The following is a 27,635-nucleotide window of genomic DNA, read 5'->3' on the forward strand; positions in this document are numbered from 1 at the left end:
CACGTGTGGCTATTGTCTACAACTACATATTTCTCTGTTCACAGGTGCTCTGTTCTTGCACCAAATACACCTCCACAGGAATTCCTTTCATAAACTAATAACAAGGTTGTTTCATAAAAGAGAAAAATTAGCTATAAGTGTAACCATTATCTTTCTTCTTAGACATGTGCTATGAGTCATGGTTTCAAAAAACGCTCAATTTAGGGGAAAGACAATAATTCTGTAGCAATAAATGTATATAAACATTACGCAGTCCATGCATGACAGTAGCTAATAGTGGAAATTTTATTGTATGTTCATACCAAACTACAAAGCTGACTTGCTCTATTGAAATGACATTCATGCGACTCCCTAACACAAGACAATATTTGTGATCATGACAGGTACGGACAAGATCACATTTTAACATTACTAAAGCACAAGCACCTTTATGTTTAACAACCTTATATATTTGATAAATGACTGGTTCCCAGTGATGTCCTTTTCTTTTATGTAAAAAATGTTTAATTCTTATTGGTAAAACAGTGCTCTACATAATGTGGGTAAATATTGTCAGAGCCTCATAATTATACTGAGCAGCCCATGCACTGTCAGGTGTTCGGGATGTAGTAAATCTGGAAGACATTCAGATGGTAAAATACAGAGTGGAAAAATTAAAAGCATGTGGGTCACAGTAAAGCCTTCACACATAGGAGATTATTATAAATGACCTGAAAACATTTCTTTTCAAACCTCTACAAAAACACTGTATTGTTGGTGTTTAGATTGGTGTCTAAACTGTAGTAATGTAGCACACAGCTGAAGGAATGTAAGGCAAAATGTCTCCCAATTCTGGATTCTACTCTCTGACCCTTTAAACACTTTATTTTTGCTCAGCCTTCTTCAACATCAAAGCTGAAAGTGTATATGTGAAGAAAGGCTTAGGGCAATAATTGGGACGAGGTTAGATCAACTTGCTCCTGATCAGGACTGAGGTAGATCCAAAGCCTACCTGGAATCCCTAGGCATAATGCATCCTCACAACATGAACAGGGCACCAATCACTTACTGCACACCAGACATTCACAGAGTGACTCACACTCGCATCTGTTGACAGTTTGCCTAACAAATCAGCTTGGATTTCTGGAGGAAACCAGAGCAATCAGAGGAATCCAACAGACATGTGGAGAACATACAAAGTGTCTATGGCAGTGACACAAAACAAGGATTGATCCCAGAGACCCTGTTTTCATTTACACAAAGATGAGCTGTTTCTGAAACTCATACTTGGTTCTACTTTTACATGTTCACTGAAAGAGAAAGAATTTAATCTGAAAATTATTTCTGACCAACAACTCACCTTGGGTCACTGCATGTATTCTCTCAAATTCGTCCCGCAATGTTTTCCTCTGTATATCTTATGCGTTTTGTAATGATATTGCGTTCACTGCAATAATATTGGCCTTTAATAAAACTAGTAAATAATAGTAGTAAAACATCTGTTAAATGCATTTATTCTAAAATATTTCAAAATAAAGTGATTTAATACAGTTGATAAAATACGGCCAAGATCCCTTAGGCAATATTTCACCACAAAAGTCCAACAGTATAAAACAACAAATCAAAGGAACCCCAATGCAAACATAGTCCAGGGGTTAGAGTGCTCAGTGTAGGTCCATGATGTTAGATGATTAATAAAGTTACCCCCCCCAAAAAAGTAAGTAGAGTCCACAGCCATGGAAGTCTATATGGCCACAAAAGTCTCAAACAGCGCATGTGTATTACAACTCTGTGGCAGGACCCCATTCATCATTATCGTCTTCATCATTATATTCATCATTATATTCATCATCATCATCCTCTGAACTGTCACTGCCTCTGATCTGGGTTCTTCGTATCATCATTGCTTCATGGTGTGCCAACCTGGGAATCAAAAATAAAAGTCATTCAAATTATGGGTCTTTTTTTTACTATTTTTATTTATTTATTTATTTTTGGCAGATAATCACTTGAGACCAAAATAATGATGATACTTACACAACGTAGGAGGGACCAGGCTTTTGTTCTGGTTCTGCATTGCGAGTCTTGGGTGGTGGAGAAAAAAAAAAAAAAAAGCACATTAATGTAATAACACATGTATATTTATATTAATATACTGGCCATATTTAATGGGGTTTCAAAAAAGGGTATAAACACAGCTCTGTTTTTGTGGGTTTGTGGGCAGCCATTGAGTTTTCATGCAACCATTAATCAGCTTCAGTTCCACCCTGTACTTTCTCCTATCTCATAAGATGCCATCAACGCTGGGAGGGTGAGGACAAGCATATTCCTTCCCTGAGGTATGTTAACCACAGCTTCTTTTTGCACCATCACTAATCCAACATCACTGGACAGCCCAACCTGCTGGAGGAGAGTGCAGAGGTACAGACTTCCCAGGTCTGTTTTTCTGAGTATCTTGAGTTGAGAAAGTGGACCATCATGTCCACCCAGAGAGTGAAGATCTCTACGAGGCCAACTGCCTTAAATAGCTGACCCACTGCTGTCTAATGCAGTCCAAAGAAAAATAGCTGTAAGTGTGAGGAAAAAAAGGGTTTTCTCTCTGATGGGCCCTACTATATATTTCATAATGTTGATTAAGTCATAAATATTAACCCATGATTTGTTAAGAATAGTGAAGGCTATAGTGCTCATTTCATCATATGGCTTCCATCCAGTTTATTTTGTTTTATTTGTCATTAGCACTATATCATTTTGGATGAGTGGTAATCAGTTGTTTGTTCCAGTTTTGCAATTACCCAACTGTAGTGAGTTCTTCTCAATTTGGCAAAATACTTATTAAAATATGATATCGGAAACAAGAATGATATATGAGCTGTAAATGAGGCATATTTATAATATCCATTGTCTACTTTTGGTGTATTTTTATCCAGAGGTCCACATAAGATATTTGTGTGGGTTTATGTTATGTTTTATTCTTATGACCATTTTCCGAACTCTTCCTCCTAGAAAAATTGGCATTTTTCTTAATGTTTTTAAAACTGATAGAGGGGGTCCTTGGGTTACGTCAGTCCCGAGTTACGATGTTTCATGGTTACGACACATCTCCCATTTACTGTATAAAGCCTTGTTTCGATTTAAGTGGTTTTACGTCGTAACGCGTCATGTTTGGTGTGCGCAGCGGAAGAATACATGGTTACGCGGCTCAGGACCGAGTGTTAGGATAGGACAGGGGTCGGCAACCTTTACCACTCAAAGAGCCATTTGGACCTGTTTCACACAGTAAAGAAAACACTGGGAGCCACAAAAACCTTTAGAAATTTTAAATGAAATAACACTGCGCATAACAGGGTCTTTTTGCCTTTGTGCTATGTATAAACAAACTACACTGTGTTACATTTACGAAATCAATGAACGACTGCAGAGAAAATGAAATAACATTTCTGCATGCAACAAAACATTTTTAATATTTGGGTTGAAGTTTAAGTAAAATACTCTATGTCTATTTGAGTCCTTGTAGTAATGAAAAAAAAAAAATGGCGAACTTAAATTATCCACTGGCAGCAAACAAAAATGCTGTCCTCTCTCTGCATGCCGTCATTATTTTACTGGCGCCGTGCAGTCAGCTGTCAAAAAGTTCAAGAAAACGCACTCTGACGGGTGTCGCACATTGGAAGTTGTGACGTATATTAAGAGCGACAAAAATATCTTAAATATTAAAATATTTTAGATGTTACAAGATTGCCATAATCGTCATAGAATTACATTTTGAAAACAAACGAACCAAAATAAAATACTCATTAATTATTTTCAAAAGCTGAGCCGCATCAGAGGGATCAAAGAGCCGCGGGTTGCTGACCCCTGGGATAGGATAAAGTGCTTACAGTATGTTATTTACGTACAGTATGTACGTACGTTCCGACTTACACTGAAAATCGGTTTACGACACGACGTAGGAATGGATCAACTTCATAAGTCGAGGACCCCCTGTATATGTAAAAATGATTATATGTAAAATACAGATGCCTTGTATTATGTATTTTTTTTTTTGTTTACTAAAGAGCATTGAATAAAACACAGCTAAAGCCTCCACTTGAATCGACAGAATTAAAGTGATGTAGTCTTTTGTGGCAGGACATAAACAATTCATTTAAAAACAGCTGTTTGTGTAATTTAGCAAAAACATTTCAGCAAAATACCTTTGTTGGGAAAAAAAAAAATTGACAAAGTATGTGCCCGGTCTGTGTGTGAAGTACCTGTTGTAATTTGTTCTCTATGGCAGAGAGTGGGACAGGTGGGGGGCTCTCTGGTGGGAGCTCGGTGGGGTCTGGAGCCCTGAAGTTTGGAGGGCCCTCTGAGGGTGTGGTGGGTTGAGGAATCTCTCCGCTGAAGTCTGAGTCATTGAAGCTGCGCTGTGTTGGTGAGGGGGGCTCCTCCAGCTGCAGTGGGCTGTGTGTGGAACGGCGTGGAGTACGAGGCTCTGGGACTTGGAGAATGGGAGGAAGTTCATACTCAGGCTCGGGGCTGGGGCTCTGTCTGGCAGCAGGTTCTGAGGAGCGGGCAAGCGCTGTACCTCTGCGTCCAATAACACCCTGCTGATTGGATACTGGCTCCTCCAGATCCTCATTGTCCGTGTAGGCCTCACCGTCCGTATACGCCTCACCATCAGTGTCCTCATAGTCACTTGCTCCACTGAGGTAATCGGTGTTGGTGCGAGTGAGAGCATCCAGTTCCTCATCACCTCCTCCCTCAAGCTGCGTACACACACACACACACACACAGTGTTAAATGCCACACTGTTGTCTGATTGAGATTGAATGAAATTTACTTATAAAAAAATTAAATGATATAAATCGATTTAAATTCAATTTATTATACAAATATTCGCTTATAACCTCCTTTTCACCACTGCAGTTAACCTGGCTGATCATGGAGTGGCTTGTACAGGTGTGATCAGAGTATAAAGCGTCTTGAGAACACATTTTAATCAGATCACTCAAACCACATTCAGAGGTGGGCAGAGAAGCAAATGACCACATTATTCTTGTAGTGTGATCACGGAGGTGTCAGAGTTAGGAACGAGTTTGTCACATGTGGAAGTGATGTGAGTTTGGAGGATATAGAGGACAGAGAAGAGGAGTCTGGGTGAGGTCCTACTCTCATAATTTATGTCATTACATAACTCCAATGAATAAACAAGGTTCATGACTTAAGTGTGTGTGAGAGAGAGAGAGAGAGAGAGAGAGAGAGAGAGAGAGAGAGAGAGAGAGAGAGAGAGAGAGAGAGAGAGAGAGAGAGAGAGAGAGAGACATGCCTCGTTACTTGTTTCCTTCACAACGATCTAGAAAATATATTTAGTTTCTGTTTATATTTGAAAACTAGAACATCCAGGGTTTCTGAGGGTGTGTTTATATTATGTTTCTAGGTCAAAAACTTGCTGAGTTATATAATTTTTTATATAAAAAAAGTTTTATGAAATAATTTTATTTTATTTTGAGACATGTTTAACCCCTACATGCAAGAGCACGACTCTGGCATACTCCTCTTCCAGTGGAAATGTGAGAAATCCGATCATAAGTTGTCACAGGAGATGCATTTAAATGCCAAGTGTGAATGGGGCCTGTGTGTGTCCAGTTTGTAAGAACGTTCGGTACGTGATCTATAGAAAACATTCTTACCGTCACTTCCGAGACCCAGACAGGTTTTGACTGCTGTTGGCGAATCTTCTCTTTAAGAATTTCATACCACACATTTGAAGTAGGCTGCAGATCAATGCGGCCTTAAGAAAAGGGGATAGTGAAATTTGTGTGATATACAATATAGTAGAAACCTGCTTTATTAATTTTAAATAAATTATGACGTCCTTCAATATCCTTCAAATATAAGAAAAACTAAATTAAAAGGTGATTGCAAAACATGTTCTCACCAGCAAAAAGGTGACTATACTGTTTCTTCAGCTTCAAGGCTTGAGCGTATAGTTTACGTGAGCTCTTGTTGGAGTTGGGAGAATATCTCTGCCTCATAGTTTTCACATCTTTGCGGCTGTATGGTTCCAGGAACAGCACAATGGGGTGATACTGAATGTAACTGAGCCGCTCCACTGCAGTGGGTGTGATGTCCAGCAGGGGGTGCTTGTCCTGCAACAAATAAAAAAAATTGGATTATCAATTTCTGAGAAAAAAAGATAAAAAAAGATAAAAAAAGATAAAAAAAAAAAAAAAAGAAATGAAGGAATGAATGAAGGGAAGAATATTAAATTTGACCAAAAGTGTTCTACCTTTTCTGATATTCTTCTCACTGTGTCTAGTTTAATAACAGAGGATGCGCTCTCTCCACCACTCCTAGGGACCATTTCTGACAAAATACACAAACTGGTTCACACAATTCTGAATGACGACTGAATGTATCATTTTTATATAAAACAAGTTAGCTTACCTGCAACCTCGAATTCATCAGGCATTTCTTTAGCTAGCTTCTCATTTGCAATATCATTCAGTGGACCCATAATTACAATAGGACGTTTAAAGCTGGCTGCAAGAACAGCAAACAAATATTAGAGAATAAATTTAATGCTGAAAGTAGTGTTATAGTAGTGAATATTTCAACTGTGAAGAAATGTTTTCATTTTATAACTTTAAACACCGAACAAAGTTCTATAATGTTTCTTTCACTCTTCTACTCACCCTCTCTCAGCAGGACCTTCTCATATGCTGGGAACTTGCCCTGGATTGTCAGCTGTAGAAGGTCGTCCCGTGTCCTTCTGACATTTTTCTTCGCCCCTCTGAGACCACGTAACTTCCAAAACTCTGCTCTGGGGCCCGAGGCTTGTCTCTCCGCTCCTTGGATTCTTTGAGCTTGCTCTATATTTGCTAGAGTTTCAGCTCTGAGACACAAAATGCTGAGTTCAGCTTCCAAAGACACTGGGCAGGAATAAATCAGTCATAACACGGGGGAACACTGCAAAGCTGCATTAACAACTTAGCAAGGTCACCAGTCTAGCTTACATTTTAGTGCCTTCTACTGTAAATATGACACAAAGACAAATTTGGAACATTAGTTTTATGACATTCCCAACATGAAGTAGTGTAGGACTCAAGTTTAGAATGGTCTGAAGTTCAACTAAATTGTGGAGGAATCTTAAAAGTGGACCATATTATAACTTTGTAGAGATAGTTTTCTGGTTCTTCAAGTTGTCCTTCCTATGTTACTGACACCAAGTTATGGAATGCTATTCGTCAATTTATATCACTTTGTCCCTCATTCTCTAACTTTAAATTCCAGGTTAAAATGTTCTGTCCTCCCACCTGGTCTGGTTGGGAACGGTGCCTTTGTCCTGCTCATGGAGGTCATTTCCCATGCGGACGGCCAGCCATGTGCCTAGTTTGCCTCGGTGCATGGTGTCCACCACGCGGAACACCTCTCCCCGAGTGAAGCTTAGGCCATAAGTACCCTCCGATTCATGATCAAAGTGTGTGCGGATGTAAAAGGAATCTCCCAGGTTGGATTTCATGATTTTCTTATAAACTAAAAGAAGAAGAAGAAGAAAAAAAAAAACATGATGGCAGCATTAAATATTTAATCTCAGAACCCATTTATTATTCTACCGTTTGTTGCCTGAACACAGTGACACTTAATGCAACTTAAGATATACAAGCCTCCTAGGTATACCTGCATCTCAATCAAGACAAAAAAAAGTGTTTAATTCTTTGTGAATATATAATAGATGCACTCATTATAATCCAAGGGTTTATTAGACAATGTCCTGTCACTAAAATCATAACTATTACTATTATTTTTATTAGTTGTAGTAGCAGTAGGTGACAAAATACACAAACCTAAAGCAATTTCTTCACAAATAATCTGTCACACAATGTTGATATTAGACAAAGATGATCTAGTATACTGTTATATAGTGTACTCACTGTCCATTTTACTCTGAGTAAGCATTTCCATGCGTTGCCCATTGCGAACATTCATAAGAAACATGGCAGCCTCCTCTCTGGTCAAGTGAGCAAAATCTACCCCATTAACCTGAGTGACCATCAATAGCAGTATATTAGCTTACTTGAATATTGGAAAGAAACAAAAAAACATTAACTTATCAGGATGTTAATTCTCATCCAACTCTAGAACTCTAGAAATTACCTGTAGAATCTGATCTCCCTCCTTCATTCCTTGCTTCTGGGCAGGACTATTGGGCTGCACTCCACCCACAAAAATCCCCACATCGTTTCCCCCAACCAACCTCAATCCCACGCTCCCCTCCTTAATAAAGCCAACTGAGTTCTGGTCTGAGCTGTATCTGCAGTAGGGAGGGGGAAAAAAAAATAGGTAAGAGGTGGATTTAATAATTATGGTCAAAATCATACAATGATTTTACCATGTTAATTGTTTCTGGCATAACAAAAGCAGTTGCCATAACCAGAGAATCAAATAAAACATATATTGAGCAGTGTTAATTTAAATAGTATATTTAAATGAATAATAAATGTAAATAATAAACAATAAGATTTAACTATAGACTATAGCTTCCAAGCAAAAACAGCATTTCATTTTGTAACTACAAGATTTATCCATTTTCAACAAGATGGGTTTTAATAATTCTGTGCATTAGGACAGGGCTCAGTCTCAAAATCTAATTTTACAACCAAGGCTTAGATGTTTTATGATGATTATTTTACACTGATTTTGATTGTGGATACAATTTTGGATTAATTTCATAGTTCAGTTAATACAGTTAAAAGCGTGACTGGACAGAATTTAAAAATGATAATATTCGTTTTATTAGATGGGGTTTAATACGGTCTATAGGCATATGTCAAGCAAAGTCTGTCTTACCCCACGTTGTTTGTAGGCACTGCATCAGGTGGGAGGGAGTAAAGGGGCTCCTCTACAGGCTTACCTAGGAACATGCAGAGAACATGTTTTTACACGTCCTACTGGAGGACAAACACAGCACCCTTCGTTTCTTAAGGTGAATAAATAACCGGTTGGGCTGAAAATCAGTACATATTGTTATTGTCCTAAAGGAGATACGTTTAAGAGAGAAAGATGTTGTAATGCTCACCGTTCATCCTGGCATGGCTGAATTTTGATACGTCAGAACGAAGAGTGGCATTTGCTTGTGGAAAGCTGGTGACAGGGCTAAGATTAACAATACAAATGAATTTAAACACACTATATCACACTTTTATTAAGAAGCAAACAGCTATGATAGTTTGAAAAAGTTAAAGTTGTGTACTGGTAGCCTCTATTTAGTATTAGCAATTAGCAAACTTAGAAACTATTAATAAAATCAATAAATATTAACAATAACTATAAACCAAATACACAGATATCTGAACTAATTCTGCTTTTTAACATTTCGTAAACTGTTTTAAATACATTTTTGATTAGAAGTTTAATAATTTAAAAGGTACTAATCTCTAGTCTAAAACACCAAACACCAACGTCAATATTGTGACTGAGTAAACATCTGTTGCACAATTAAACAACACACAATATTTACATTAAATCAATCTTTTTCCTTCATACTCCTGAAATGTTTTTAATGTAGGAATCACATGAAAGTGATTTACGAGAAGGGGTTAAATGTGAGGAGTGTTTATGGGGTGTATGAGTTGTGTGTATAAAATACCTGTGATTGCTATCATGATCTGTGCTACCAGACCTCCTAGGGGGAGAAGGACCCCTGTCAGACACTGAGTCTGCAAGTTAAAACAACAAAGTTGAGTGCAAACAGGGATATTCATGTATCAGTAGAGATGTGCAGGATAATAAAATATACATTGTAATGTATAATAAGGTTTAGACCTTCAGAAGGTGGCCTGGCAGGAGTAGGGGGTCGCTCATGAAGCTCTGGTCTGCTTCTGACTGACGGCATACGCACTTCAGCAACAGCCCTAATTTACATGTCAAACATTTGTGCAGTATGTTTAATAGTTAAAATGATAATCTTACTCTTAAGTAAGCTTTATATTGTAAGATAATAGAGTGAGCATTAAATTATAATATTGCACTACTAAAGCTATGTGTATTGTAACAGAATTATTAAACATGAACTAATATGGATTTGGAATTAGGCAAGTTTTTGAAAAACTATATAACATTTTAGCTTAAACATGAAATCATGAAAATTATGATTATTTCAACAGATACAAGGTAAATTCAAACATTTTATCACAGTAGATACATTCAGTGATACACAAACACTACTTTCAGCATTAAATTTTACTTCTAATATTTGTTTGCTCTTCTTGCGGCCAGCTTTATGTATTTGGTAAAAAGGTGTATTTATATCCTGATTATGTGTGGTAATGCACGAAACTCAATGTGGATAACTATATGCATATATTTTCAGTGTCAAACCTTGCTACCACATTATTTTTTCAATATTTGAATATTCTAGATGCCCTTCAAGTTTTAATGATTTTTGCATTAATAAAAAAAGTGGCAAAACCTTTTAAGAGGCACAATGTTTTGTAACAAAAGCAATAGTATATGCTACACCAACAGTTAACATTGTTGGGGTATGAACAATTTTGCAAGCCACTGTTATAAACTTATAAATCTTACTCATTTATAGCTGCTTTCTCTGGTCTGGGAACAGAGGGGTAGCTGCCATCTGAGTCTGATTCTGAAGGAGCTGCAGAAACAAAGATCAACACAATTAATAGTTAATTAATTCATTAATCTTAAACTTTGAGCTAAACAGTGGTTCTCAGTTGTCATTGGTCTTCAGGAACCTTAAACAGCTTACGTTTTTGCTGCCAAAGGGGGGGGGGGGGGGGCTTCTGCACCAGTCTTACCTTTCCTGATGGTTGTGGAGGGCTTGGACCATTTTGGGGGCCCAACAGGGGCTGCTACCACTTCAGGAGTTGCCCTGCGGGAGGAAGAGGAAGGGTCAAACGTATACAGGATACAAACGTTTGGGGGTGGAATATTAGGTGTTGTATTCTGAGGGGACATTCTAAAAGAATTGCTGGGGAAAAAAAAATTCAAACATTTGGAGCAGTAAGCAGCACTATAGCTAGCGACTTATGACTGCCTGATTTCCGATGACACAGCTGCCTATTAAGAGAATAATGAAGTGACCTGCATAGAAGGAAGGCATTGTCCTAGCTTATTGTTTCCTCACTGAACAACTATAGTCCCATACTCATATGCAGACTTACTTTTTCTTAAAATTCCATTAGGTCTTAGATAGAAGATTGTGCTCATTACTGTGATATTTGCTTCGTGTTCACTAAAGATAGAGTTCTAAGTCTGGCTTCCCTAACCACTTATTAGTGAACCATTGATAGTGACCTCAAACCAGTGTAAGTATCTAATGTGCCAATAACTGAAGGACTTGAAGGGCTCCAGGTATAGTGTTGTTGGAGGGAGAAAAATATAAAATGAAAAGTGATACCAAAGGCCACTGAGGTTTCACTGTAGGTCATTCTTGCTGCCTGTTTAGTAGGTTTTTCATGCATAGGTATCAACAATTCATTACCATCTGCTCCAATTTGTACTGAATTGCATTACATTTATGAGGACGTCATGTTAACTTTGTTTTGATGTGGTTCACTCTTGCTGATCAGTTAATCAGAAATCAATGCAAGTACTACAGGAACATATTCAATTGTGATTTGGTGACTTTTATTTGGGAAGATCACAAGTTTCACATTGTGGCATAATGCTACAATAAATTGCATATAGAAGAACATAAAAGTAACAATTTATAATGAAAAAAAAAATTGACCTTGATACAGTAAAAAGAAAACACCCTAAACTACCAAAAACACAAATAAAACCAAACCAGAAAAAAAACCCAAAACAAATAATGAATAATAATGTTAATTAAAAAGAAGCCCTTGAATGCCTCTGTAGATAAGTGGTCTTGTATGGAAGATTCTCCTTGGTTGGATTTAGAGGGGGCAGGGAGGCCTCATCTGTACCTGTATCTGTTGCGTGAGTCTAGGCTGGGTGTGGGGTCCTGTCTGAGTCGGGGTCCAGAGCTCTGGTCTGAATCTGACTCAGACTCATCTGTGGGAAATAAAAAGCTTGTTCTAAAAATGCAGTTTTCCAAACCCACATTAGTGAAAATATCAAAGGCGGTAACTCAGAGTATAAGTAAATGGAGGAAAAGTTGGAGGCGAAATCTAACCTCGCGGTGGGGGTCTGTATGGGGACGGCGCACGATTAAGGAGTTCCTGGGAGCGGCTCAAGGTTGAGGGCTTCAAGCCGGGAGGAGGAAGGTCAGGGAGCACCCTACGAGAACAAAGATATATTGTTACAGTCAAACTAACACAGTCTACTGAGTGAAAAGGAATGGAATATGAAAGGAAATTAATATAACTGACTTGACTTGAGGTTTCAACTGAATGTTTTCAAATAAATATACAATTGCAAAACTTCATATGGTTAAATAAAGCAATAAGGACAACAGGTGAACATCAGGCCCTTATACACTTGGCATTCAAAATGTGATCAGAATGTGTTTGGGCCTAGCTCTTGACCCAGAGGTATTCAATATGGCCCATATAGGTAACTTAAAATCAAATCCGAATGATGCACAAATATCACAATGGTTTAATACCCAATTACATTTTTACTACCAAAGCCACAACTAGTGTGATTGAGTGTAAATTTGAGGGCAATGCATTTGATAACAACAGTGCCTATCCTTATCCACTGAATGATGTCATGTCATTTGACACTTGTTTTAAAGTATTATTCTTTACACTTTTCTGTTCTTAAGAAGATTAAGGACAGTTGGTTGAGTAAACCAAGGACTCATTGGAATTCTGTTTGGTAAAAAGAGATCTGGTCTGTTATCAAAGTTCAAGTATAAACACACTAAATTTTGACTGATTGATGATCTAAGCAACATGATTTAAAAGAGAGGATGTCTATGTCAAGAGTAAACGGAGCCTTAGTGATCAAAAGAGAGAGATATATAGTCTTGGGTATTCCCACTCATATTCCAGAAATGTGGGCTTTTTATGGTCATATAAATAACAGTGTATTGGAAAGTACACAGCTGGTGATTTAGGTGTGGAATAAAGTATGTGTTCCAGCAGTGTAGCAGCAAAGAAAACTCCAAGAAAAGAGGCAGACAGAGTAGAAGTGACCAGGTTTATTGTAGGATAATATGACTTCCAAAAAAAATTATATTTGAGATCATTTATAAATATATATATAAAATGTGACTGGAAGACACATTAATGAAATACATGAAGCTGATGTTTTTATTTGCTTTTTATGAATCCTGGCCTGTGTCTGTGCCTTCTTCTACTGGCCCAGATACTACAGCTGCTACACTCAGTTCCATTAGCTCAGAATCTATGCTAGTGAATTTCCACTTGATGTATTTTTATACTTTTACTTTAGTGTGGCTGCAGGGCGCTATGACCGTACTTGTATCTGGAGTGAGGGTCAACTTTGGGGCTGTTTCTTCTTGGTGGTGGAGAGGAAGTCCTGTCTGAATCAGACTCAGAAACAGCTGGAGCAAAATCAAACAAAACCATTTGGTTTTCAAAATTCACAAACACGTATTTACTTAAAAAAAATAAAATAAATACATAAAATAAAATTGTGTGGGACTGACCTTTTCGAGGCCGGGAGGCTGAAGAGGTGTTGCGAGGAGCATTCCAGTCATAAGGTACAGGAGAAGCTCGAGGGTTTGGCAGGGTAGAGACTCCTGGAAGAACTCTGTATAGACAACCACTCATTTACCATCAGGCCACAGCTTAAACAAGAAAATATTTATCTGCACTATATACAGTGTGTACACATATGAAGCTTATTTCTTCAAATTGTTACATTTTTCTAAGGCAAAAGTTAAAGCCCTGGTTAAATTGCATGTTTTGTTGATTTTCCAAACAAAAATGATTTAACACATCCTCAGCACATCATTAATATATAGCTTATGTTTATTAATTTGCTTAATATAAATGTGCATAAATATAGAAACAACACACTATGTTTAATTTATCTTAAATAAAATTAAATGAAAATCCTAATTTTCATTCATTTTCATTTTACAATCCTAATTGTAAAAGTGGTATAATCCTGCGATATATAAATGTGTTCCTATAAACAACGTATTAACATAGAAATGTGCTAATTACAAAAATCGCAAAAATGCATTAGACGGTATATAAAGTAACTATAGTGTATATAAATAAAATAATGAAATAAGTGAATGTGGAGGAGTGTTTCAAATTGTGAGTACCTGTAACGATCTCGGTTATCGAGGGTGTCTGTTTTAGCTGGAGGTGGAGAGTGGTCAGACTCTGACTCTGTTGAAACTGTATAAGAAAGTAAATGCAGAGATTTCTTTTACACCATACACCATTTCTTTTCATAAGCAAGTCCTGTTTTCCTCATTCTTCTGGCCTTTAATGTGGCATTTAAAAATTCTGTCACTGGGATCAAAACCATAGCAATATGTCAACTTAAAATGAGAAGAAAATAATTGTTTAATCATATGTTAATATAAACTAATAATTGGGCCATTTTAATTGTTCAAGCTGTTACATAATTTCATACACTACACCGAGTAACCCTTGCCATGACGAGATATATTGTGGGTGAAACCCAGAAATACACGATGACAAAAGGTTCTGGCCAATAGCAAAATGATATTATAAAACGTTGACCAACACTGCATATGACTGACCTCTGCGAGGGGGCTTGGACTGAGCCGGTGGACGTGTGGAGCGCAGAGGAGGGGAGTCTCGTGCTTTCGAGGGTGGTGCAGCCTCTGCTCTGTTTCTGAAATACAGAAAACACGTTTGTTATAGGAAGCCACTTCCAGTTTCAAGAGCAGAGGTCTGATCACTGTGTTTTGTTCACCTGCGTGTACGCCGCTCTCGGTTTGTGGGACGAGATGCTCTGTTTTTTCGATCGTCTGAATCCAGATCAGAAATGTCTGAAAGGTAAAGGGAAAATGAAACAAAATATATCAGTCTGAGCAAAACTGTTATATATTTACACACATATGCGTTATGATACATAATAATGCATTTCTACACCCCTTATGACTCCTGTTGAAGGAGGACTCACCTTCCATTTCAGAGCTGCTGTCCCTGTGTCTCTCGTCCTCACTGTTACCAGGACTGTCCTCCACATCAGGGATACTGACCAGGAACTTCCTATTGTCCCTCAGCACCAGCATGGTCAGTTTACCTCTGGACTTCTCTACCAGGTGCTTGGTCTCCAGCAGTGAGAGGTTCTCAGTAGTCATCCCATTAATCTACGCCAGATAGATAAGAATTTTAGCACAATAATATAGTTCATTAAATATATAATCAAGAACCTTGAAATGATCATTCTCACCTTCAGGACAAGATCTCCCTCCTGCAGTGAGCCTTCTTTAGCAGCCAGACCCGTGGCAGTCATGTGTTTGATAAAAATCTGACTCCCAAGCTTCATTCCGTACTCTAAAGATAGGAAACATCATAAAAAGCAAATGTAAGTTTCTAAATATTACAACAAATATTTACACATGCATTGAATATACTTCAGTCTAAATGTGTAGGTTACAACACCAGTTCCAATGAAGTAAAACAGAATACGATGATTTGTACACTGTTTTCAAACAGCATTCAATTAAACACACTACAAAGACACAGATATTATTGTTCAAACGGACAAACATGTTTGGCAAATATTCACTCATTTTGAAATTGAGGCCTGCACCACATTCCAAAAAATTTGGGACAGGGGCATGTTTACCACCTCCTCATCACCTTTCCTTTTAGCAACACTCAAAAAGCATTTGGGAACTGAGGACACTTATTGTTGAGGCTTTGTAGGTGGAATTCTTTTGCCCAACAGTCCGGGGTCTCCGGACCAAAACCAAAGAGAAATGGATTTTGAAGAATTTTAAAAGGCTTTAGTAAAGCATTTTCTCTCTCTCTTTCTGAAAATATATTAATTATTACTCCCTCAATTCATCTATCCCTTGTCAGAAGCTCAACAATAAGTCCTTATGTGATTGGATAACAGGAAGAATATTTGTTTGATCAGATTAATTAAATATATCCATCGTGATTCACTAAGGGCCCTACAGAAATGACCACATGGATTATACTTTAAAAATAATAAATAAATAAATAAACAAACAAACAAAAATGCAGTAATCTGTAATTTAAATGCTGCAGTATTGATGCATCTGCTCACCATCTGTGGGTTTCTTCTTCACCAGTGTGGTTTTAATGGGCTTATCTGGAATGTCCTGTTTGGGTAGTCTCTTGAAACCAGACATAAGTGGTAGGTCATGACCATTGCGCTCTGGTGTGGCACTGCGTGGGCGCCGGTCATACCCTGAGTCAGACCCTCGCCGAGGTCTCCGATCATATCGGTCATTGTCCAGCAGGTTTGACTGTGAGGCAGCACGTGTAGGCCTATTGCTGGCTGGAATCTGAATTGTGCGTGGCCTTTTCAGAGTCTGAAAATATAAAGAGAACAACATTTGTAACATTTTTATCCTTTTGATGTTTGCATAGAATGAATAATGCATTATGACAATATGACAATGGCAGAAGTGTTTTGATGTCTAAAGTGATGTCAAATCATTTTGACTCGGCTAAATTTATTTTGCTGTATTTCATTAATTTTGGTATTTTTTTAAATGCATTTTGTTTGTGTTGTTATATTTAAACAATTGTTAATAACAATATATTTAAAAGTTAATAAATGTTGACCAAACAAGAAACTCTATTACACTGTGTTTTACATTGTTTATTCCTTCCATTATACATTATGTTGAAAAGGCCCTTTACTAAATCATATTTTTCAGTGTTATATATATATATATATATATATATATATATATATATATATATATATATATATATATATATATCTCCAGTGCTACTCTACACCTGGTGTACTAAATTTACATATTGCAATATGCACTTCTAAAATGAATGCACAGCTGTCTGGTATCAGGTGAGGTGCATGTCTTATAGGTTTTGCTGCTATACTCACAATATTGGCCGTTTTTCCACAGCTCTTGAGGTTCTGAATGGTGTAGACTGAGGTGGAATTCTCCACAGACACTCCATTCACCATCACTATCTGATCCCGTGTACTGCAGACAGGAATATAGCAAAAAAATAATTATACTCTGTCAGAAACTGAGTGAAGGTGTGTAGTTTTGAAAGTTTTCTGTACACAAAAGCAACAGGTTGAACAGGATCAGAAAGGAACTTGGCGTGGGGGGGGGGGGGTGCATGATGTGATGCGTAAAAAGGAACTCACTGTAGTCTGCCCATAGCTGGGCCATTGGCCACTACATCTGAGACGATCACTGCTGTGTCTCCATTGTTTGGGTTTGGCTTGTCCCTCCCACCTGAGATTGCAAAGCCGAAGCCCACCTTAGGATCCTGGTAGAAAGATTTTTAAAAAATGTAATAAATAAAAATAAAAAATAAAAAGAGGGTGAAATTAATATGAGTTTAAAAAAAACAGAGTGAAAGAAATTGAGAAGAAAAAAGAAGCAAGCAAGAAAGAAAAAAGTCAGGAGGAAAGAGGGAAGAATGAAAGGGAAAGAGATAAGATAAAGAGACAGAGCGCTAGAGACAAAGACATTAAAAAGAGAAAGGAAAACAGAGAGAGAGATAAAGAAATCCTGCATTCTGTCAGAAATTGTCACATGAAATTAAATAAAGGGCGTGTCTTGGTTACAGGTTAAAGCAAAAAAAATAAATAAAAATCATACGACTGCTTACCACCTGAACTGATCTTAAACAAATACACTCCTGCTTTCACAGTCCTTAATAAATACATTTCACCCTCTTAATTAACCCTAGCATTCAAAATAATAATAATAATAATAAACTGAAGAAACAACTTACTTTGGTTAGCGTTACGGTATGCTGCTCCCATATTGTCATTTCCTCCATGTCTGCTTTCTGAAAAGGTAAGACGGTTTAAGAACAACTATCTTACAGAAATCAGGTGAGAAACATCAACTCGCAGCAGACGAGGCCTGAGCTCGCTACATGAGTGTAAACCAGACAGAAAATTGTCAACAGTTACTCGGTCGAAGGCCTCCTTGTTTTTGTGTCCGGTCTCCACTCCCAGCCCCAGAGGTTGGGAGCGCTATCCTGAGCGTTAAACAGCTTGCGCTTGAACGTGCTCTCACCTGCTTCCAGCATTCCTGGCAGGCAGGTAAAAGAAGGTGGAGCTTGTACACAGTTCTATTGAAACCCAATACCTCCCTGAGTGACGACAGCCATACACCAACACCAGCAGCCTCACAACAATACAGTCATGAACATTCTCCTCGTGGTTCACATGACCAACATACCACTCTCTTTCAACAGCCTGCACTCTGACCAAGTCAGTCTCAGAGGAGTAAAACTAGGACTGATTCACAATTCGTTTAATCACTCTCACCTGACAAAACAGCAGCCTCTGAAGATGGCATTACAGCCATAAAAATATAGGGATTTACATCAGTCAGCTGTAAAATTGTGACCACCGTCTAATAGAGTGCATAGTGGGTGAATATAGTGTTTAAAATCTCCAGTAGCACTGCTGTGTCTGATCCACCCATATCACCATAACCCAGACTAAACCACTACTACCATGCCATTGTCGCTGCAGTGCTGAGAATGATCCGCCCTCTCATATCATACTAAAGATCAAATATTTGTCGCAACGTTCATTGTATTCCGGCCAAGCACAGTGGATGAATACACTTGTATGATCCAAGCAGGCTAAATGAAATAAAATATCTAGACACTGTAGCTTTCATGAATGTCTTTTCATGAACGAGAACAATGACAAATGCATTAGAAGGCACATTTGTGTCTGTGTTCTTAGAGATAATATGGATGCTTAAACCGAACTTAAACTGAACTTGAGTCCAGGGAGGGACATATTAAAGCAGAGGGCCCACGTGCCTAAAAAATAACTGCATAGAACTCCCCTTTCAACTTTTAAAAAGGCACACACACTGATCTACTTCACAGAGATCTTTTTTTTGTTTTTAGTCCCCCCCCCCATAAATACAAACATAATTTTAAGGGTTCCTTAATAAAACAAAAGTAGTCCTACTATTGCAGTACTCAAAGAAAGTAAATAAATAAACATTTTTAAATTTAGGCCTCTTTTTTTTTTTTTTTTTGAACAAAATTTTTTTCAGTTTATAGAGAAACCTTAATATTTCACCCAAAAAGTGTAAATAAATAAAAAATTCTTCACATTTTCTAGTCTTTTTGACATTTTCATCATATTAATCATGATAATGAGGTCCTATCATGTTGCGGAGGTATGCAAAAAGGTTCAGTGTCATTTAATAACATGCATCAACATGAGAATGCTGTTAAATAAACATATACTAAATGTAAAAATTAGAGCTAGGTTTGTCTCAATTTGTAAACAGTGTCAAATGCAAGAAAATCTTTTAGTTGCCAAGTAATGCCTTTTGTATGTACTCTACTTATCTAGGCACAATAAACACATCATTGCATACTGTTCAGCAACCAACAGAAGGAACAATAGTAAACAGAACGTAATGAAGAGGAAAAAAAATGAATTAATCTGGAATTAACGTATTTTAACTGTGAAAAAAAAAAATCACTATTCAGAAAACCCCCTCCAATGAAAACAATGATTTTTACCTTGTTAGTGTGACAGTGTGGTGATACATTAACATAACACACAGCTATAAGTCATATCATGTGGAAAATAATCAGTGCCATGGGTGTTCATTTCCTTTTTGAAACTGTGGTGCTCCAACGACTTCAATTCAGACGGCCAGGGGTTCTCATGACATAAACCTAACCTCTCAGTCCCATCAAGCTGCAGAGTATGGCCTTCGATTTGCAGGCAAGCAGCAGTAAGTGTGTGTGTGTGTGTGTGGAGGAGGGGTTAAGTGGAGATAGAGGTAGGAGCTATTTGAATATTCATACAACACTGCATGCTGAATAAAAAGCAAATGCGAAGAGTTACATCTAAATCAAAAAAGTGGGTTTGGGGTGAAATAATGAGCTGATGATAACACATGGGTGATACCAAAAATAAATAATTTTTAAAAAAATTCTCATGGCAGCTCTGTGGTTCCATTATCCTAATGTTACCAAGCTTGTAGGGTGAAGGCTCTAAGAGTTTTGGAACTCATACTAATACTGGTACTAATCAGAAGACATCTTAATAAGAGTACATGTCCAATTCTGTTAACCAACAGTTTGCCACACTGGCTGTACATCGCTGGGTGAGGGCCTACCCACCCAGAGACAGTAAGGCCAACTGTGCTCACTTAGACTCCCAGCTTTGAATGACTACAGTCTCACAGAGTAAAAAAGAAGGTAGAAAGGGCACAGATTCTCTTAAAAAAATTAAATAATTCTATGATCATAGCAAATTATTTATAATAAAGAAAAAAAGGCTAGAAAATATAATTAGCCTCAAAATGTGCTTCTGTAATATAATAAATGTGTATTTTCCAGTCTGTCCATTACACTCAGACCTTCTGGAGTCACTAAACTAATGAAAATACTCACACATGCTTTTCTACTGCACTCAGCCAAACTAACTGCTCCTCTTTACTGTTTCCCCAGAAAATAACAGCCCACTGATGGAAGACTGTGTGCTCGGCCAACCTTGGACCCCTCGCTATTATGCACCCCAATCAGTTCCACTGAAGTAGAAATGGGCTCAGATTAGCAACACAGACTGATGCTTCCAGCACTGTTATTGTGGCCCCAGATTGATACCACTATTATTATTATCATTACTACACTGTAGCATAACATCAGACTTAACTGGTGATAAATTGCTATGAGTAGTTTGATCAGAGGATGAGGGGTACACCTTGTGGGTTTGCAGTTATAGGTGATTTGCAACAACATTTGCAGACAGAACTCCATTGTGTAACAGTAGACAATCAAGCATTTCTGGTTTAGAGCAGCACTATACTACCGACAGCAGGTCAGCAAATATGTAGATATTATATTTTTTCCGGTTCAACAAATGCATTTTGTGAATGCCTTTTTAAAAATAAATAAATAAATAAAACTCTAAGGAAGTATGCACTCAGACGTCCATGGTACTTGCAATGACCAAGTCCAATGATGATCCTGAAAGTTTCTAATAAAGTCCTGTCAGTGAGACCACACACTCAGTTTTGATTTCATTATTTGTGATTTAAATAAATCCACCTTTTCAGTGCTCTGCTGATGTCTGAATTTTTAAGGATTGTTTCAGGCTTCTATTTGAATGAGACAAGATATTGGGCAACCGATTAAATCAGATTTCATTTATTATAATCAAAGTTAAATGCATGGTAACCAAAACATTGTGTTTAATTCCAAAGGCCTCTGTACAACAGGTGCATCATATCACTTATCACATACAGTACAAAGCACAGCTAAACTAATCCTCACAGTGATAGTGATGATAAACTTCAAGCTTACATTTATTTTTACACTACACACAAATTGCTTTTCTCAAGATTAATCGTGTTTAAAAATAAACAGCTAAGTAATTTAGCTGACAACACAACGTTGTCTGTTTACAACCCCATTTACAGATATGATTTTGCAAAACGGCATAAAAATAGTGATTATTTAATAAACAACGGAAAGAACGCTTCACTGACAAAATGAATTGTATTTTGTAAATATGAGCCCATTTTAAATTTGATAATCGCAACACACTCAAAAGAGACGGAGGTTTAACACTGTGTTACATGCCCTTTCTTCTTATTGACTCTTTTTAATTGTTTGAGAGCTGGGGATACTAAGATTTGGAAAAGTAATTTTTCGCCCCTTTTTGTTTGAAACAAGATTTCAGCTGATATATGGTCGCTGTTGTCCGATTTACATTTTGAAGGCGCATCCATCAACAGATCTGGGTCACAGTCAAACCAGCAAAGCGCACACATTCTGTGTCTATGAAGCCACGTTTTATTAGCATGTGCAGAATGAGGTCTGGCACTGTCTTGCTGAAATAACCACAGATAGTTATTTCCTGTTCCTGGTAACAGATGTTTCTCTAAAATCCCAGCATACACCTCAACATTAACAGTACAAACATACACAAGTCACCCATGCACCACCACACCATGACAGATGATGGCTTTTGCACATTTCACTTTAAACACTGTGCATATTACCTTTCGAGAAAATAAATTAATAACAAAATAACAATAATAAAAAATCAAGCTCAAAGTTGTGATTATTTGACCATATCACGTCTCCACTGAACTCATGCTCGGATAATTCGGCATTGTTTCTGCATAGAGGTGATTTACTTCCTTTCTCCTTTGAATTGTTTCATTTTGTATTTCATGATGCAGCGGCAGACTGTTAACAGCCATGATTCTTTTATCACTGATTATTTAATTTTAATTAAAAATTATTATTTATTCCTCACCATTTGCTAGCTCTCTGTCTGTTCGGACACTAGAAACCAGTCTAATGTTTATGAACCCCCAGTTTAAAAAAAATAAATAAATAAACAGTGCTAGAAGTCGCTAAGTGCTGAAAACCAACACCAGGGTTCTTCCCTGGTGTGAGAACCCTCATTATAAACAACTTATTTGAATTTCTTTGGACGTTGCACATTGTGATCAGTGTGCAGTGGCTTTGGAATATTAAAAGAGAGGTTGGAAAATGTTCATGCAAATATTTCTGTTGTTGTTTATGGTTCTTGATTCCAAGCAAATGTCAAATGTGGACCTTGGAGATCAAAATAAACTATAAATGAAAAAAGAAATATTTAGGCCTATCTTCTAGTTCTAGATCAATAATATCTATAGTAATTTATTATTATAAAGTTTCCATATCATATGGTCTCCATTATCTACACAAAAAAAGGGAAGATGACTGATGTGAACACAGTTGAAATCATGAAACAGATCCAACAGTACAGGTCGCACATGCAAATATCTATGTTTTTCATTACTAGGCCAAGCCCTCTAAGAAATGGGATGTTCCTGGCACTAGTGTAATACTCCTACATTCTGTGGAGCTGGAAAGAACTCTCTTCTGATTAGTTATCACAACCTAGAATTTCAATTTTTTACATTACTGAATACAACACATTCAGAATTATATTACGTGGAGAATCACCAGAGGCCAACACAGTTTATCTGAGAGTCAACCTCCAAAACTGATAAGTATTTTCAAATGGAACATTTTCCATGTCGGTCGAATCCCACTTCATATTTATTTATTTACTGAATGCATTAGCTGCAAATTTGGCACTTGCCTGTATCTTGTGAATTTCTATTTCATATAATTTCAGTTTTAGCATAGGGACACACTATAGCACATTTAGCTCACCCTCCACACAACAGTAAACACAGTACAGTAAATAATTGACAGTTCAAAATTGGCAGTCATTTTTACCAAACCAGATACATTCAACCACAGATTGACTAGAATTGTTGTAGTATGTATAATAACAGACTACATATCAAATTAAAGCATTTGACATTACTGTTTATATGAATGTTTAGCTTCTTAAAAGTGGTTTCAATCAAAATATGGTCATGTTTTATTTTAAATACTGTTCCTGCAAGGTGAATTACTGCAACAAACAAATCAAATCTAACAGAGAGCCAGAACAGTCCATCTTATAGACAAAGGCAAAGCTTTACAAACTAAATCCAAATGTAAATAAATAGAAACTGCATAGGAACCAATACTTGTGAGTGAAGTGTGGCATTGGAATTTATAGGTTTTACAAAGTTTTATTCTCAAAGAGAGATAAACCAATGTTTTGGGAAACAGGTGCCACACAGATGGTTAAGGTAAAGTCAACACAGTCCTAAAATAAATCTGGAATTATTAAACAGTCTGTTTAAACATCCACACCACATTATACCTTAACTATTAACATCTCCAAACAGGTCAAATACAACTGTTCTTACATATTAGCCATATTAGACATATTACATATTGTCACTCTACCTTTGAAAAGGCAAACATCACAGTTAAAATCTATGCAACAAATTTTCATCATTATGTCACTTTGGACAATTTATTTAACTTTTTTTTTTCTTCATGAAAAACATTCATAAAATGTAAATAGCAGCCATCATTCTGCAGTGGTTGTTTGTCCCCTGTACTCACCAGGTTTTTGAACCTCACCTCCATTTTCCTTACTCCACGTTATGCACCGAGAGGAACACCTGTGACCTCTAATAAATTCTACACGCTGCTAACTATCAGACTGACAATAGAACATCACAGATGTCCTGTAGAATATGTAAATATTTGCTCAAAAAAAAAAGGAGATGTTTCCCGTGCAACACCTTGCACGGGAAACATCTGAGTCAAAGGAAAACTCCACCCACGAGCTCTCCTGTTCCCGAGATACCTTCTGCTACCAGCTTTGTGAAGTCATTAAGGTGGAGCATGTATTGCAGGGTTTGTTTTCGACTCCACTGAGACAAAACCACCTTAAGAGGACCATTTCCACTGGATTAGTAGAGGATGATGCATACATTCTGGTAACCAGTTTGAATGGGATATGACATCTAAGTCAATAAATATTCTCTCCCATTAAAAGGAATACTAAAAGACTATTCAACCTAATCTATATCTGCCACAATTGTATTATGGTCAGATTTATTTTAATACTAGTTTCAATGTACTTTAAAATGTCATAATTAAAATTAATGAGCAGTTGGCTCTGAAACCTAAAATAAACCCTGGCATAGCAGGTGCCTATTATTTGAAGCTTCCAAAACAAACTAAGTTTAAAAAATACACTAGATATAAATCTGTGGCAGCAGTTCTGCTGCTTAAGTTGTAATCAGAAACATTGCTAATAATGGCTGAAGAATAGCTTTACAAAAGTCACAAATGCCAAAACAAATCTACAATTTTCCAAAGAGAATCTCCCCCTCTGTATGTGAATGGTTCCTTGGTTACATAGGGAATCATTACCTTGCCTTGTAAATGATTAATAACACACAAGCACTGCATTTTGTCACTGGCCTAGAAAAGGCAAATGGTATGTGCCTCGGTGTAGGGATCAGGAAAAAACAGCCTGTTTTTATTTTTTTTAAATAATCATGCATACCATCAGATGCTGGAAAAAGACTCAAATCAACAAAAACAAGTCTGGCCTTTCCCATAACATTCCCTTTGGCATAAGCCCCAGAGTTTGCTCTGAACTTCAAAATGTCAATGTGGACTCTTTTTTTTTTTTTAAATTCAAATATCAGCTGTCTGCTGTTACAGTTTATACTCCATTAGTATTTTAGAGGCCAACAAACGCATTAGAAACAGGTAAACAAGTTTTTTTTTTTTTCAGTGTTTAGGTCAGCAACCATTTACACCCTTGAGGGGAATCACGCTTCAGAGACTCTATGAAAGCATTCAAGCAATGTTACACACTGCTGAACATGCTTCTTTTAAGGTGTGTCAGTTTTAAGAGTTTCTGTAAACACCCTGATAATAGGAAACTGCTGATTGCTCGCAGGGTGCAAACAGGTCAATTCAGCAGGACTACCTGTTTACTTAAGGCACATCAACTCTTATTCTTGTGTGTCATGCGAGCTGAGCAAATATCACATTGCCTAAAAGACAAAATTGGTGTTAAACAGAAAATTCTACAGATTTTTCATATTTACTGAAGCAGTCCATGTAAACAAAGACACTCAGTGTGGTTGGATCCAGATTAGAAGCATAATTCTAGAGAAACCCAATGAAACTGTTCACAATGGTGATAACTGGAACCAGGCATTTAAAGTATTTAACACCTGAGAAATAATTTACTACAGGAAATTTTTTTGGGAAAAAAGTAGCTATGGCCTGAAAATGCTACCTAGTGCTGTGAGACATTATTTTATAATGCCAATATAAACGGTCCAGTTTGACCTATATGCATTTTCCATTAACAGTGATGATAGGCAAGTCCTACAAACAACTCTTCACGTTGCTCTAAATATTTATGTAACAAAGTAAGGAACGCGCCAGAGGACAAAATAAAAATAAGACATGTTCTTCACTCCCCAGACATTTACAGCTTATTCAAAGACCAATACATACACATGTCTTTACTGCCAAAGGAACGTCATGGATGATAGTGGATGGTCTCACAAACGCAATCAATCATTGGAAAGAAGTCCTGAGTTATTTGGCACTGATGTGCGTGCCGAAACTCAGTGAAACTTGAAATCAAGCACAGACCAGCAGGGGTGGCAGAACCAGAAGGGCCAGTTGGAAGCAATGGGTTGAAGGAAAAGCATAGAAACAACAGCTCATGCTTCATTCAGATCACATTTGCTTGTTCAGCAGGTGTTAATTTACACCATTCTCACTCATAATGGGATTTAATCCTCTGTTCCATGTCAGTACAGACTCAAACATTTTAACTACACCAGATTAAATCCTTTATTAAATATAACCTTGGAATAAATTAGGGTTGTTTTCCCTGACATGGATTAGGTCCAGGACTACATACCAACCACCCCATCCCCCCTTCAGCGGTGGAATCTCTATGTGGAAAATCATCAAGGAATTAAAGCTAGCCCTGAAACAAACTAAGAACTTTCTTTTTTTTAAAAAAAAAATAGAAGTCTAAATTTAAATCCTGCCCAGGAAGCGAGGAACTCCGGTCTAGTTTAGGCCTAGCCATAATCAGAGGAAGCAGCAAAAGTGAAGGAAAGACCACTGACTAGACCGTTTGAGTTATCCAAGGATTGGTTTTACAGACTGGGGATTAAGCCTAGTCATGAACTACACATTACAGTAAGTGGAGGATTTCCATTCTGAACCCTGAGAAACCTAGGGTTAATTACTCTGTGTTACAAGGTAGCTGCACCTGTTAAAGCGTTAAAAGGTGTGTTTCTCTTTTCTAGAAAGAGAAACGAAGACCAACTAGGCTTAGTCTAACAACCACAGTCCACGAGAAAAACAGCAACAGTTTTCATTAGTAGCGAGCATATTTGGGCCCTGAACAATTAACCAAACTAAATGAAAAACAGAACGAAACATTCTGTAGACCCTTTGTACACTCGCGGTAACTTTCACAGATAATTTCATCGGAATATGATGAATATAAACGAAAGCAAATCGGCAACAAACAGCTTTGGTAGCGCTGACAGGATTTACAATGAAAAGTCAGTTTCCAGTATTTCTAAAACATCCACATGGACTGCTACAAAGCCCTCACAGCTAGCAGCAATAACCAACACCACGAAAACAGCCAAACGAATGAAAGAAGCAAGCTTACCTCACACAAGGTGTAAATTCACCAGGAACTTAAATTAATTTGACACTGCTTCAGTAACGTGAACTCCGGTTAGACTCAGTTTCAATATCACACTTAAAAAAAAAAAATACTACCCCACCAACTCTCGAACCAGGTGAAGCTTTACCTGACGAGAAGTCGTGGGCGTGGTTTCATCGATCTGACTAGTGACGTCATGCAATAGGTTTGTTTTTACGCTGTAAACTTTCATTTACATATTTGTATCATCCACATCCAACAGCTTGAGGTGTTTTGAGCTTGAGGCCATTTTGTCACTACACTAACTATGTAAAAGGGGGATTTCAGCCTGAGCTCAGAATGAAAAATGAATTTCCTCATATAGCATACCTTTGTGGGGCCCATGCTTGATGGTGGGTTAGTTGGGTACAAAATAGCGGTTAGCTGGGCAATTATTGGAACTGATATGGGCTACCTATATCAGATAAATA

The 27,635-nt window shown here is 37.4% G+C and overlaps 1 protein-coding gene across 2 annotated transcripts; it reads right to left on the reverse strand.

Annotated features, from left to right (window-relative positions):
- Window positions 1–1,477: 1,477 nt before the first annotated feature.
- tjp3 (tight junction protein 3) lies at window positions 1,478–27,324 on the reverse strand. 2 transcript variants are annotated; one of them, XM_066647245.1, is made up of 31 exons: window positions 27,169–27,324; window positions 17,826–17,882; window positions 17,230–17,354; window positions 16,957–17,059; window positions 16,147–16,414; window positions 15,301–15,404; window positions 15,028–15,217; window positions 14,818–14,893; window positions 14,642–14,736; window positions 14,195–14,270; window positions 13,568–13,671; window positions 13,378–13,462; window positions 12,125–12,228; window positions 11,916–12,003; window positions 10,785–10,858; window positions 10,552–10,621; window positions 9,790–9,878; window positions 9,614–9,683; window positions 9,044–9,120; window positions 8,815–8,878; window positions 8,122–8,278; window positions 7,899–8,007; window positions 7,281–7,500; window positions 6,660–6,859; window positions 6,412–6,507; window positions 6,254–6,330; window positions 5,903–6,113; window positions 5,655–5,755; window positions 4,233–4,730; window positions 2,017–2,063; window positions 1,478–1,902 (listed from the first exon to the last, which is right to left on the reverse strand). In XM_066647245.1, the coding sequence occupies exons 2-31, from the start codon at window positions 17,871–17,873 to the stop codon at window positions 1,761–1,763; spliced, it is 3,768 nt and encodes a 1,255-aa protein (XP_066503342.1). In that variant the 5' UTR covers window positions 17,874–17,882; window positions 27,169–27,324; the 3' UTR covers window positions 1,478–1,760. The 2 variants fall into 2 exon arrangements, with proteins under 2 accessions (XP_066503342.1, XP_066503343.1); XM_066647246.1 differs by lacking the exon at window positions 27,169–27,324 and having other exon boundaries at window positions 17,826–18,109.
- Between the last annotated feature and the right edge of the window lie 311 nt (window positions 27,325–27,635).

This window comes from Hoplias malabaricus, chromosome 16 (genome assembly GCF_029633855.1).
Source record: "Hoplias malabaricus isolate fHopMal1 chromosome 16, fHopMal1.hap1, whole genome shotgun sequence".
NCBI classification, from domain to species: Eukaryota; Metazoa; Chordata; class Actinopteri; order Characiformes; family Erythrinidae; genus Hoplias; species Hoplias malabaricus.